Below are 14,823 nucleotides of genomic sequence, written 5' to 3' on the forward strand. Positions count from 1 at the left end.
CTCTCTGTAGCCGGCCCTCCTGCCTCAAAGAGTCAGAGTTTGCACTGGCAGGACAGCCCAGAAAGCCGGCATTTTAAAACGACACAGCTTTTTTCCTGCTACGGCTGAAAACCGAAAAGCATGCAGTTAATTTTCATCAAGTGTTTCGTAGCCGAACCTCTTAAAAGAGCTGCACGGTTTTGCAGCTGAAGCTGAGTCAGGAAGCCTCTCTTAGATGAGAGCGCTTGCTCAGACCCGAGAAATTGCTGTTATCAAGAACACATGCTTTACTCTAGTCTTTCCCAAGCTTTCTCAGGCTTTCTGTGGATTCAGTTATCCACGTTGGGCGCCATTATGTAGTGTTTAGCTGCGTTCCTGCCGCCCTGCTTTCGGCCTCCTGACTAGCTTATGCCCCAAAATAATTACACAGAAAACTGTATTCTTTTAAACACTGCCTGGCCCATTATTTCTAGCCTCTTATTGTCTAATTCTCACATCTCTTGCTTTAACCCATATCTAATAATCTATGTAGCACCACAAAGTGGTGCCTTACCAGGTAGATTCTAGCGTGTGTCCATCTTGGGCTGGAGCTTCATCGCATCTGGCTTCTCTCTGAGGAGAGGCACGGCAGTCTGCCTAACTTAGGAGAGGTGTGGCATCTTACTGATCCTTCTACCTCACTTCCTCTTCCTGTTCTGTCTACTCCACCCACCTAAGGGGCGGTCTATCAAATGGGCCAGGCAGTTTCTTTATTAGCCAATGAAATCAACTCAAACAGAAGACTCTCCCACATCATTTATCCACATCAGCAATGTGTGATTTAAAGCACTACTGTTTGGGATGGTCTTTTAATTGTCTTTTAGAGAGGTTTTTAATCACTCCCTAATTACTTATGGAAAAATATGTAAAATCTGAGAAGCACAGAAGTTGGTTGCTGAACAAGCTCTTGGGTCTTACCTGTTCTTATGGTCTGTGCAGGCAGACAGCGTCTGATTGGATGCTATTCTCACTCATTTATTCTAGTAAAGTGTGAACTAATGGATCTTGTTCTTTGCTTCCATATTCTCCAAGCACAGCACACAGATTTATTGGGGTGTCGTACTTGCTCAGTAAGTAGCAGCAATTCAATCTAGTGTGTGCTCTGGCTGACAGCTAAGAGCTCCCTTCTCATTCTAAGGAAGTAGAATTCTAGGTAGACATAGGCATTATTGACATATCACACTGAACCTCATTAATATGCACAATGAATACTCGTTAATAAATTCTGCAATGTTTTTGAATTCTGACTAGGACAAATTTTACATTTGTGTGAAATCCTTAATGTCACTTAACTCACGTGGAATCTGACACTGGCCACTTTCCCTGGACCCCTATGAACATATTCACAACGCCAGCCCAGCCAGCTGTAATCATGACCCTTTTCAACACAGAAATAAATGGAAAACCAGGACACAGTGGTACAACAATATAATTCACCCCAGGCGACGAAGCGGCTGCCAGAGGAATTCACGACTCCTGGCTCCTCCAGTTCTGTAGCCCAGAAATCTCAACCCTTCACCAATTCTCACCTGTTACGCTGGCAAGTTACCAGGTATAACTGTTAGCGGAATGAAAGCGACATACCCGGGCTCCCGAGCCAAGCTTTTAAATCATCTGTGCCCTGTTAGAAGACTTGCCTGCTGGCAGCTGTGAGAGGCCACATCCCATCCTGGCTCATGAACACCACATAAACCACACTCATTCAAGCAGGATGCAACAATTCAGTCACCACCTGCAAGTACCTGAACTGCAAATTCCACAGCTACCTAATGCCAGAGCCAAGAATCTAAAGGGCTGTGTGCCTGAGAGAATAAAGTTGACTGCGGTCAAGGCGGGAGCATCCTTTCTGCTGTGCTTTGAGAAGAAAACTGAAAATCACAAGTGCACTTCCTTCAGGCAAGGAAGCTTCCACCTCCTCCTTCCTTTGCTTCGCACCTTGCAGTTCTTTTAAATAACTAGGATTTTTTTCCTCATGATTTTGGATTTGTGGTTTTTTTAAAAAATTTTATGAGTATGGGTGTTTTGCTTGCATGTTTGTCTGTGCACCACATTCAGGCAGAGTCTCAGAAGCCAGAAGGTATTGGGATTCCCTGAAAGCCGAGTTACAGTCTGTTCTGAGCTGCCCTATGGATGCTGGGAATCGAACTCCCATCCTCTAGAAGAGCAGCCACTGTTCCTCAGTGCTGAACCACTTCTCCAGCCTTTTTACTTCTGTTTTTATTTGTACATTAGCATGCTACCACTAAGTGACAGCGCTAGGCCTTTTACATTTTTTATTTTTGGACAGTATCATGCTAACTTGCAAAAAGCAACCTTGAGTTCATTCACTGTGCATCCTAGGTAATCCAAACCTGTCTCCTCAAGCTTCAGTACCCCACCCAAGCAGCTGGGATTACAAAAGTTCACCACTGCATCTGGGCAACTGGCATCTCTTAATTGTAGAAATCAGATCTTGTATTTTGGAAGAGGCAGGAGACCTGCAGAGAGGAGGAGGAACATGTGAGGGTAATGGGAGGCTGAATACAGTTAAAGCGCATTATGTACATAGATGAAAATGCCATAATGAAACCTAGTTTTTACAACTAACATCAGCTTTCAAAACTATGTGAAAGGATTTTTTTTTTTTTAACCTAGGCAGTGTGGTGATACTACTGAGGGCATGTGAGCCTAGCTAGGCGACAAGCTTTCTTTTACCTATTTTAAGCCATAGTCCATGTTGCTGCAAAGACAGTTTCCTCTGAGACTTTCCTCTTTGCCTAGCCCGTCTAAGATGCCTTCCTCCCGGAGTCTGCCGGCTGAGGCGCCTCATCTGTACCCAGCTTTTGTCCTCCCCGACCGTTTTGCCAGGGAATTTCAAATTCTCACCACACTAAAACTCCAGGCCATGTGCAGCTAACCACCAATGTTGCCAGGCAAATCAGCATGTCCATTGGTCGGCAGAGTCCAGAGCAATCTGAAGACACTAGACATTTATCCGAGCCCAGAAAATTCATTGAAGAATTTGTTTACGTGCACGCGGTTTGCATCCCAGAAGAAATTCCAATCAATGAAAGTTTCCTAAGTACTGCAACTTAGACTAACGCTGTGTCGCCTCATATGCACGGCCATGTTTTCTCACATAGGCTCTCAGATCATCACATTGGCCCTGAACTGACTATGTGGCTGAGGATGGCCTTTGATTCCCCCTGCAAAGTCCGTGACTCTGAAGATGAGCAGATGAAGGAGAGGTGTCCATCACTGCCAACTGCCCAGCTTTGAGGAACGCTGAGATAGAATAAGATGCCATGTTGGCCAAAACGTGTCCATCACCGCAGCGGCAAGGATACTGAACTGAACATATTATGTGGCAAATACTGCAGAATGAGCACACTGGCTGTCATTGATCCGGGTGATTCTGATATCATTAGACACATGTCAGCACGGGCTGGAGAAATGTAAACCAGCAAAGGGCTTAGGGGAAACTTACTAGAGCTTGTTTAAAAATAAATAAATATATAAAATTTAGAAAACAAAAACAGAACTACCCGTAGGCTTAAGTAATGGAAGCTCTAAATTCAGGCACGGATGACTTACTTGGTTGTTGATCCCGCTTAACACATGTTCAAACTGAAAACTTAAGATAAGCTACAAAAATTCCTGGAATAGCTAGACAGAAAGCGTTAACTTTGGGGAATAAAAGCAACAGTTTCTGCCAGGCATGGTGTACACCTGCAATCCTAGTACTTGAAGATCAAAGAGGCAAAAGTTCAAAGTCACCGCTGGCTACTCACTGAGTCCAGCACAAAACTACTACATAAGACTATTTTTAAAAAAAGAAGGAAAGAAAGAGAGAAAGAAAGAAAGAAAGAAGAAAGAAAAACAATGCTGTCTTTATTCCCAACACTTGATTTAAACTAGTCCCATTAGAGAGAGAATAGAGGGAATAGTTTTCATCGCAATCCCATGCTAGGTGGGGGTGAGCAGTTAACCAACTGCATGTCTGTTTTCCTCTCCCATCAGGAGACACTGTCCTTGGTCCCCTTTCATTATTATGCTGCACTTCCTACACCTTGATGCCCTTAGTCCACACTCTTGTCAAAGGAACGAGGCTGCATTCCAAAGGAATTCCAAAATAGTGAGCAGTGAAAAGAGCCTAGAACAGCCTGGGAAGCCGCCATAGGCGGAGCCCATGCCTAGCATTTGGGAGGCCCTAGGTGCAACCTCTGATATCACCCATCACCAAAAGCAATTGTTTAAGATCCTAGAACATAGCTGCTGTGTTATCACAGAAACTGTTTTCAGTATCACTCTGTGTGAAGATCTGTTGCTGGAGTTCAAAGTAGATAAATAAAGATGTTCTCCCAGCGTTTCTTCAAGCCAACTGTGAAACACAGGTTCCCAAGGCACAGATTGGGGCTTGGATGAGGTCAGAGCCCGCCCGCCCCCTCCCCCGCTTCCCGCGGTCATTTCCTCTTCACCCCCTTTCCTGAGAGAACTGAGCCTGCAAAGGTTTTCAATTACACCACCGCAGAGTCGGAGGTGGGGGCGGGGCACATCACGGCCTCTGGTACCCAGCCCAATCCCCAGGACTAATTTAACACAATGAAGTAAGAGAGAAACCAAACCACAGGCTCCGGTTCCAAGAATGCGGCTTGAACCACACCGCACCACCTCGGCCATCGGTTCACAGCCTCCAGAAGTGTCTTCCATCCTTTGGAACTGAGCCGGCGAGAAGCATGCAGCCAGGCATCCCTCAGCAAGGGGCAAAGCCGGCTTAAGCGTTTCCGTTTTCTGCTTGGCTACTTCAGAAACTACTGGCCCAGTCCCCTTCCAAAATGCAAGAATTGAATTTTCCTACCCCAGCTTCCCACACAGAAGATATATTTAGGAAGCCAAACATTCTACAGTGGTTGAGTGGAGCTTGTATTTATTCCTTGATTCTCAGGATTACCTATTTGAGGGGAGGATAGAGGATACACTCCATTTTAGTGTCTCTCAAGATTAACACAAGCATTGTCTGCCAAACAAACCTAAGAGGAGAAACCTAGCCCAGACTGGAGGAAGGTGGATCTGGAGCATATTCAATTATGGTCACTCAAATTTTATTATTTTAAGACTTTAAGGGTTTGAAATTTTATTATAGTTACTGACACTTCTTCAATACATACAGTAAAATCCTAGTAAGTGTGCTGGGATTTATACTGCGCAACTTAACACATTTTACAGCTTGGAGTAAAACACATTTGTGTCTTTTCCGTTGATCCAGAGGATAGAAAAGAGCAATGTAGCTCCGGATTCTCAGACTTCTCACAAGGTATACCCTAACAACACTGACCGGGCTTTCGAAATATTACTTCGGCAAAACTCCAAAATATCTATATACGATCTCTGAATGGTCACCAAATCCAAAGGATAACTCTAAGACACTCATCAATGTGTGGACAAGAGAGAAAATGTTGGCTGCTTTTAGTGCCCCACCTCCCTCCAGCCTGGTAGCGGAATCCAAGGATGCTGGTCTTGCTTCATCTTTCTCTCAACGTTTTCATTTCCCAGGTGTCAAATGATATACTGAGGTAAGCACTAAAAGAAGTTTCTGGAGAAGCTTCCCAGATAACGGTATGTTATGCTCCTCAGGGGAAACTGAAATTGTCTATTTGTAGAAGTGACATCAGATTGTGGACTTACTGGACCCTGTCTGAGGAAAGGCAAGTTCAATGTGTACCACGAAGACACCTGTCGCTGCTGGCCCATCAGATGAGAGGCCTAAGGCTTTGAAGCTATTGCTCAATTTAGTTTTTGTTTTTGTTTTTAAAGATCATTGTTTTCCAAGTGCCTGGCCTGCTGGAGAGAACATCCAAAAGGAATCCAAGGCATTCAGCTTTGGTTGTGCTTGACACATAAAGAAATAAATCACTTAGTCCAATTAAGAATTTCACCAAGGAAGACTATTTGTTTTTAATGTACATGAGTGCTCTATCTGCATGTATGCCTTTGTGGTGGCGGAGGGCATCAGATTCCACTGTATATGGTTGTGAGTCACCATGTGGGTGCTGGGAATTGAACTCAGGACCTCTGTAAGGGCAGCCAGTGCTCTTAACAGCTGAGCCCTCTCTCCAGCCCCAAGGCAAACTATTTATGTTGACTGAGCAATTATTTATTTTCAATTTTTATTTTCATTCGACCTCCTCGGTGCCATTCTTCATTCCTGCCACAGTATGAGACAGCTGTTGTTAACTCCAGGCACCGGCTGATGAGCGTGGGTCTTGGAGACAGCAAGCTTTGCGTTAAACCACAGTGAGTAAAACGTAACCCTTCTACTTGGGCTGTAGGATGGACTTGGTCTTGCACTGGACCGTGAAAGAATCCTATCATCTTTCCAGACAGAGAAAAGATAAGAAGTCCATCAACACTGCTCCAAACAGAAGAAAACCACTTTTTCCTGAAGAAAAGCAATAAATTTTCATTTACTCTTGAAGTATACATAGAATATCACTTTTTTTCCTGTTCATATCATCTAAACCTGCTGTACCAAATATTGCTCCTGGTGCCCACAAGAGATCTGGAAACTTAGTCTCAAGAACGGAATGTAAAATTAGCCTCCCACCTGCCCTTCAGCAGAGGCTCGGGGCCTAGAAATGAACATTATAATGTTCATTTAATTCCACCTGGGTCCGTGACCCAGAATTTTGCATTAATAGAGACATCAAGAGAAAGGTCTGTCATTGCTATTCTTGCCCAAGGCTTTTTTTGGCTTCTGTGAAAATAGAAGCACCACGAATTACATGTTCAAACATGTCCACATTCTTGGCAAAGCAACAGAAAAAACTTGGGGGTCAAACTGGTGTTAGCGTATCTACCAAATAGATATTTTATAACTACACTTTATAAATTACCAAGGAATGTGCAAAGGATATCAGAAAGTCCCAGCAAGTTTTACAAGGCGGCTTTAGAACTACATCACAGTAACCTTGCCAACCAGAAACAAAACAAATCTCAGCTTATCAAACTAATTTAAACAGCCCATGTGCCCCACGAAAGGGACTAAGCAAAAGATCAGCAAATTGATTTAGACCAAAATTTGACCTCAAGTTTCTCACGTATAAAGTGGAGATGAAACAGCTTCTATAATTATTGCAAGAGTCAAATGAGATCACATGTAGAAAAATGGCCCTTGCCTACTCCAGAGTCAGCGTGCAGTGGTGGAACTTCATTCCCAGGGTTTGCAGAGGGAACCCGTAGTAACGTCTGGCATTGTTTGTTCTGTGCTTGGTGAATTTTCAAGTCTCCTGTATAGTGACAGCCACAAGGCTCTTCTTTCTTTCTTTCTTTCTTTCTTTCTTTCTTTCTTTCTTTCTTTCTTTCTTTCTTTCTTTCAGATAGGGTTTCTCTGTGTAATAGCCCTATCTGTCCTGGAACTAGCTCTTATAGCCTTTGAACTTGCAGAGATCCACTTACCTCTGCCTTCTGAGTGAATCCTCTACAGCCTGAGCCACAAGATAAGAAAGATGCTGATAGTCCAAGGAGGAAAATTATTTTTCTAACACCAAACATACAAGGAAAAACAACAGCAATAGCAAAACCCTTAGGATACATGATCCATAATTTCGTGGTGGAACAGGAACCTGAATTGACTTCCTGATATATTTTCAAAACACACTGACCCCTGTTCTCACATGATTTTTATGATAATTAGACAACTTTGAGATGACAGTATAATAAAGAGGAAAATATTCCTTTTACGATCCTGACTGTTCTACCAGTTGTACATACATAGACAACTCAAGCAATGTGATGTGTGGTATGAGAATAACAGAAAGAAAAAAAAAAGGAGCCTGGGAGAAGGCGTACTGAATAGTTCTCCATGCTGAAAAGATGCTGGACCATTGTGGGAGTAAGGGGAGTGTGATAAGACACGGGCAGCCTGAGAACCAGGCGGAAGAGCCTGCATGGAGCATGGAGGAACAGGAAGAAGTAACTGACAGCTGGGGAGGGCATCTTGGGATTACAGCATCCTCTCTTGATAGCTGTGTGGTAATCATAATGTTTTCTGCCCGTTGTGCAATCTTTAATGAGCCCTACATAGGTGATCACGTAAACAGGCTGGCCACTGGAAGGGAGTGATGATACCCCATGTCTGAGTGCTTTGTGTTGGTTCTGAGAGGCTACCCCAGCGGCTAAGAGAACTGGCTGCTCTTCTAGAAGACCCAGGTTCAATTCAACCACATGGTGACTCACAACCATCCGTAGTTTCAGTTCCAAGGAATCTGACAGTAAGTAGCTCAAACGTGGTACACAGGCAGACATGTAGGTAGAAGCCCCAAATATAAAATAAAAATTAAATTTAAAACCTCCTTTGCCTAATGCCAGAATATAGCATCTAAAAAAATTAAAAGAAAATAAATGAGCATCTTTTTTAAAAAAAAAATCTGGCCAGGCGGTGGTGATGCCAACACTCGGAAAGCAGAAGCATGTGGATCTCTGTGAGTTCAAGGGTCAGCCTGGTCTACAGAGTGAGTTCTAGCACAGCCAAGGCTACACAGAGAAACCCTAGAAAAAAAATTTTAATAAATAAATAAATAAATAAATAAAACAAAAAAAAAAAACAACAAAAGCCATTTCAATGTGTTCTACTGGTGTGGTCTGCTGGGATGACCTTTCTATAGGTCATCAAGAAACTATTTTCTCACCAGCTGAACCAACAATTTTCTGAAGGTCTTAACTCCCCCTTGCTACAGTTTACTAGAGCAGTGGTTCTCAGCCTTCCTAATGCTGGGACCCTTCAATACAGTTCTTCACACTGTTGTGACCTCCAACCATAAAATTATTTTATAGCTACTTCATAGCTGTAATTTTGCTACTGTTAAGAATCATAATATAACATAATATAAATATCTGATATATGACCCCAAAGGAGTCATTACCCACAGATTGAGAACCGCTGTACTAGACGTTGTCAGAGAAAAGAAGCAGGTAGTAAAAATATTATTATTCCAAAGACTTGGCAATATGACAAACTGTTGAAAGAGGGGCCACTTGTTCGTCCCGGCTGCCCAGAACCGAAATAATCACACAGAAACTGTATTATTTAAATCACTGCTTGGCCCCTTAGTTCTAGCTTCTTATTGGCTAACTCATATTAATTTAATCCATTTTTATTAGTCTCTATATCACCATGAGGTCATCACCTACCAGCAAAGTTTTGGCATGTCTGACTCTGGCAGAGGCTCTGTAACAATGAACGGGGCCAGACCTGCTTGTTTGGGTTTCTGTCCCGCCCGGTACCCCACAACTGTTTAGCCCCAAAGAAAATCACACATAGGTCTCTAAAGTTATAAAGCTGATTGGCCCATTAGCTCTAGCCTCTCACTGGCTAATTCTCTCACATCTTGATTAACCCATTTTTCTGATCTATGTTAGCCATGTGGCTCAGTACCTTTTCTCAGTGGGGCAGATCACATCCTGCTGCTTTGGTGATCTGGGCAGGAGTGGGAGAAATCAACTTGCTCCTTCCCAGAGTTCTCCTGTTCTCATTACATCATTTCTACTTCCTGTCTAGTTTTTCCACCTTTACCTCCTGCCTGGCCAATCAGTGTTTATTTAAAACATGATTGACAGAATACAGACAATTCTCCTGCACCAAGGCTCCAGAGCATCTCCTCTGACTCCGCCCTCTTTCTCCCAGCATTCATTTCTGCCTTCCCCACCTACCTAAGCTCTGCCCTACTATAGATCCAAAGCAGTTTTTTTATTCATTAATGGTATTTCAGAGCACACAGAGGGGACACCCACATCAACAAACTTTCTCTGCAGAGCATTGTACTAAATCATTAACCCAAAATGGAGCTAAAGTCCAATGCCTGGAGACATCATGGCAAAGGGAAGTGGGATCAGGCACAGTCTCAGCTCAAGTTACTTCACTCAGCATTTGAAGTCTAGGTATCACAGATGGATAACCAGGGTCCTTCCATAACTGTTCCTATCTGACCTTGGAGCTCTGAAATACCAATGTTTGTGACTCCGAAGCCCTTTTCCCTGTGTATCAATCCATCTTTCCCACTTGGCCACTTCCCGGGTCACTGTGTTTGTGGCACTATAGGAAACTAGGCAAACGTTTGCGGAATTGGAATCCTTACCTGGAGCTGCTGCTCTAGCTCTGGGAAGACCAAAGGAATGGTATCTTCGGACGGTGTATCGTCTAAAATACAAAAATACGATGATTACTCCGCATGCTCTGTGTCTCATGAGCATCACCCTTCATTTCTGAGCACGTGTAGGCACAGAGAGCTTAGCTGGCCTGACACAGTTTTTAAAAGTGTTTGTGTATGTGTGTGTGTGTATGTGTGCATGTGTGTGTGCACACACACGTGTGTGTGTGTGTGTGTCCTCAAATGTCTTCTCTAAGAGCTCTCCAATTTAAAAGGGCTACTTAATACTGTCCCATTAGCCCAAACCAAAAAATATGATATGCATGAAAGTACTTTAACAAGGTGCTAATGGGGTGGTCAGGGAACTTCAGTAGGGCAGAAGGACATGTGTGAAAAACAGGAGCCTCGCTTAGTTGTGCCCTTCACTCTTACCACAATCCACTATTTACAGGAAGCTCTCCAGACCTCACTCGGGGTTCCTGCGGGTAACAGCCAGCGGCCCGACAGGGAATCTCTCCCCAAAGAGTCAGGCAGCACTGCCAACCTGGAGCAGAATCCACAGCTGTGTTTCCGAACGAGCCTGAGGCCACACAACTGCTGCACCTGTGTCCTTGGTGACCAACACAGTCCCTTAAACAAAAAACAGCTCTTGCTCCTTCAAAAAATACATAGTCTTGGAAGCCTATGAGGAAACCTGGCAGAAACGTGGCCTCTGACATTCCAGTTACCCAAAATTTTTTCAAGAACAGGCTGCTAATCCAGCCTTGGTGCTTTGTTAAACAGGATCTGTCCCTCTAGAGAACTTTGGCTCCATAAGGTCACTCGCTATTCATTTCTAAACCCTTCCCCCGTACATGCCTGAGAATACAACATACACACACAACCATACACATACACTTAAAACCAAAACAATTCCAAGTCATAATAAAGCAAGAAAATGCATTGTTTTTTTTTCTCACTAACTTAACCAAATTCACTGATAAAACTAATTAATGTTCATTTTTAATTATGCAGGTCATACACAACAAAGAAACAATGACAGTCATGGTTGGTTTCCATGGAGATTTATTTCCATGACCCCTCATGGATAAAAGTCAGAGGAAGCTCAACTCAAATTTTTATATGATATGGAGTGTTTACACATAACTTAAATGTGTCCTCACACATACGTTCATCTCTCAGTAGCCCAAACAAAGTACAATGTGATTGCTATGAAAATCAATGTACTCTACAGGTTAAGGGATAACAACAAGAAAATATCTCTACCAGTTCAGAATATACACGGTTTTACATTTTCCCTACCCTTGATTTAATCCCAAATACCAAACTCACAAACACACAGAACTGACTATATCCTCTCCCGGTTTACTGAGAACATGGTTCAAAATAAAATGTAGTAAGTACACAAGGTATTTGAGGCTTCTGGGGGATTACAGCTCTTTGAAGGCATGGAAGACAATCACTAGAGAGATGATTTAAACAAGGATGGTATTAACCTCTACCAAACCCCTCAGGGGTCTGGTCACTCAATAGCAGTTGGTATATTTTGGTCAAGAGTACTGAAATAATACTTCCATTTAAAAGTGACCTAAAATAATGGCAATATATCACCAACATGAAACTTTCTTTTTGACTTCAGTTGTGCTGGTCAGTGGATGCCCAGGATTCACTGGTACTCTTAAACACAGGCTTCAGAGAAGGGTAAAAATTCTGTGCCCTTTGGATGCTCTCTTCCTATCAGAGTAGGAACGGTAAGTTCTAGCCAGTTCCTGTGGCTTTCTCTATCCACACCATCATTGGCAAAGAAACTGGATGGAATCATCACTCTCTGACACATTGTAGAGAAGCCTCCCATTAGAAGGTTTAGAAGACCGATCTGGGTCTTGGGTACATTTAATTTACTTCAGTACAGTTCCAAAAGCCTAGCATTATGGTGATTTGAGCTCACCAGGTTCAGGACCAGAGTAATTTGGCACAGTAAATCGGAGCATATTGTACTTTGGCTTCCCAGCCCCGATTACAGCAGATGAGGAGACAAATGGAAGGAGAAATTGCTTCCATAAAACACAAACAGACAGGGCATGCTAGAATTCTAGAAAATTCTGAGGCATGGAGCTCAAGGCTGCCTGACACTTAAGTCATCCTGCCCACTGTGCAGGCACACTCCTTCTTGTTTCATCATTTAAAAAAAAAAAAAAAAAAAAAAAAAGAGTGGGTCGTTATCCAGTCATTGCCCTGCCTTATTGTAGACAGCCAGTACCTGATATGACCCAGAATGAATGAAGCAAAGTAGAAATCAATGTCTTTTTACAAAGCCAACCGCGCTGAGCCACGCAGGACTATGAAACTAATTTGTGGCTGAACACAGGCTTGCGATGGGACTTCTTTGACAGAAAGTCTAATCAATATAATGGATGTTTTACAGACACACAGAATGAAAGCAAGACTTCTGTTTCAGGACGGATCACACTGGATTAACCCAAGCAGGAAATAGCAGCGGAAATAAGCAAACCCAAGACAGATGCGAGGAGTCTAGCAGCTCTGAACGCCAACCGGCATCTCCCGCTCTGTGCCATCTGCTTTAGCTGGCAGCCTCGCCTGCCAGAAATTTCGGGGTTTGAGGGGCTGCTTACAAAGTTGGTGTGAGGGGTGTTTCCTTTTAAACAGTGGCTGCCTTCTTTGACTGGCTTTAAAAATAGGCAAATATTCTAAAAGCAGATTGATGAATCACAGGGCTGGAAAATGACTCAGGCGGGCTAGTAGCACAGCTGTTGCACAAACATTTGGCCAAATCGTTGTAAAACATTTCCACCATGATGATGGATCAGAGTCCCTGAGAGTGCTCGAGTTTGTTATGACAGTCCCAGAAGCACAGAGCAGACCGCACGGTAGCTGTACCAAAAAACCCCTGGGCATATTTAATTGTTATTTTTTTTTCTAATAGGGAGAAAAAGGACAGTTACTAGATACGTTTATAGTGGGATAAAATCCCAAAATAACTGCATTTTACTATGATTTACTTGCCAGATATTTACTGGCTATCATGGGTACAGTAAGGTCTCAGACTCCATCCTGAATCGGAAAAGCACTTTATCCTAGTTTGTAATGCATTGAGAAAATAATATCAAAGCCATGTGTACTTCATAGCATGAAGAAGCGGTGAACCCCAGTAGTAGACTATTTATCTAAAATGCACAGGATCCTGTGACCAACACAGCACAACCAGCACAACCTAACAGAAAGACCAACCAAAATCTATCCAAGGGAATGTCTTTGTTCTTTATAAAAAAGTTTTTAAACACGTTTGTCTGTTTTACGTACGGGTGTTTTACCTGCATGTATGTCTCTGTATCATGCATGCCTTACAACCACAGAGGCCAGAAGAGGGTATCTGATCCCCTGAGACTTGCATCACAGATGGTTGGGAACCCACCATGTGGGTCCTGGGAGTTGAATCCAGGTCCTCTGGAAGAGCAGGCAGTGCTCTTAACCACTGAACCATCTCTCCAGCAAGAATGAGATACACAAAGGAGAGAAAAAAGAGAGGAAAAGATTTTTTTTATAAACAGATGTTCGTTGCCTGTTTGGCAGTTGTAATATGACTAAGCCCGACGTGATCCTGAAGACAGAACTCTCTTGTTGGCATTCCAGTCGCACTGGCACACCACAATACAGGTTATGATGGGCTCATTTCAGCATCCATTGAGCAGATGTTGGTTGGTTTTCAACGGCATTCTCTTTTCAGAGTCCCATAAACCATTTGAGCTGTTTGTCCATGAAACAGATCAAGGAGATTCACCAAGTCTGGAAGCCAAAGCCTCACTGGTATCTAGGAATTAGCCGCTCCATCTGAGTTATGACAGAGCTCTGAACTGAAGGGGCTGAGCGAGCATCTGGCACAGTCCACTGAGAGCAGAGTAAGGAACAAGTCACAAGAAGTAGCTCTCTGAAGCGCCATGACTAGTGACCTTATGATGAGGTGACTCCCGGCCCAGGGTTCTTCCCACTGTACCACTCTGCTGCTCACCTTGGGGGCCAATGATCGTCCAGACTTGTATTTCATAAACCAGAACAAATTCTCCCGAAATATTGGAAACCACACCTTAGATTGCATTCGAGTTTTTATTTAGCTTGTGAAAATGATTCAAAGACAATTACTATACATCCTTAGTTTCCCTGTGCATCACGGAGAAGCTTTAATAAAAAAAAATACATGAAACTTAGAATAAAAGGGTGGCCATCATATTTATAAATTTTGCCTTTGTGTGCTAAAGCAATGTGCTCTAAATGCCCTCATTACTTCTGTTTTTATTTTGTTTCAAGTGAGAGAGGTGAAAACTCCATCAAACGGTTCTGCAAACCAACATTTGAGAATTGCTTTTCTAAATACTCTCTTGACTGGGCAACATTTTTACTGGACTTTGGGGTCAATTATTGCCCCACAGACATTGTTTCTATCATAGATATAACTGGAGTATAGAGTAGAAGACACTAAATCCTGTTATAAAGACCTTAAGTTTTCATACGCAGAGTCCCGAAGAGGATCCACATTTAGAAGACACTCCCAAGCCCATCCCACACCCCATACAGAACACAAGCTGTCCTGTTCTGAATCCTCTGAATAACTCTATTTGTGGGCTAGGGAGATAGCGCAGTTGGTACAGTTCTTGCTGTGTAGGCA

General features: G+C 43.1%; 1 protein-coding gene across 7 annotated transcripts in view; it reads right to left on the reverse strand.

Annotated features, from left to right (window-relative positions):
- Nucleotides 1-14,823, reverse strand: part of Map3k7cl (MAP3K7 C-terminal like) — a 93,092-nt gene that overhangs the window by 15,168 nt on the left and 63,101 nt on the right. For all 7 annotated transcript variants that reach the window (XM_038344938.1, XM_038344943.1, XM_038344942.1 and 4 more), the window contains one exon: nt 10,131-10,192. In XM_038344938.1, the coding sequence (XP_038200866.1) occupies nt 10,131-10,192 (62 nt within the window). The remainder of the gene's footprint in view (nt 1-10,130; nt 10,193-14,823) is intronic.

Source organism: Arvicola amphibius, chromosome 10, assembly GCF_903992535.2.
Source record: "Arvicola amphibius chromosome 10, mArvAmp1.2, whole genome shotgun sequence".
Classification (NCBI taxonomy): domain Eukaryota; kingdom Metazoa; phylum Chordata; class Mammalia; order Rodentia; family Cricetidae; genus Arvicola; species Arvicola amphibius.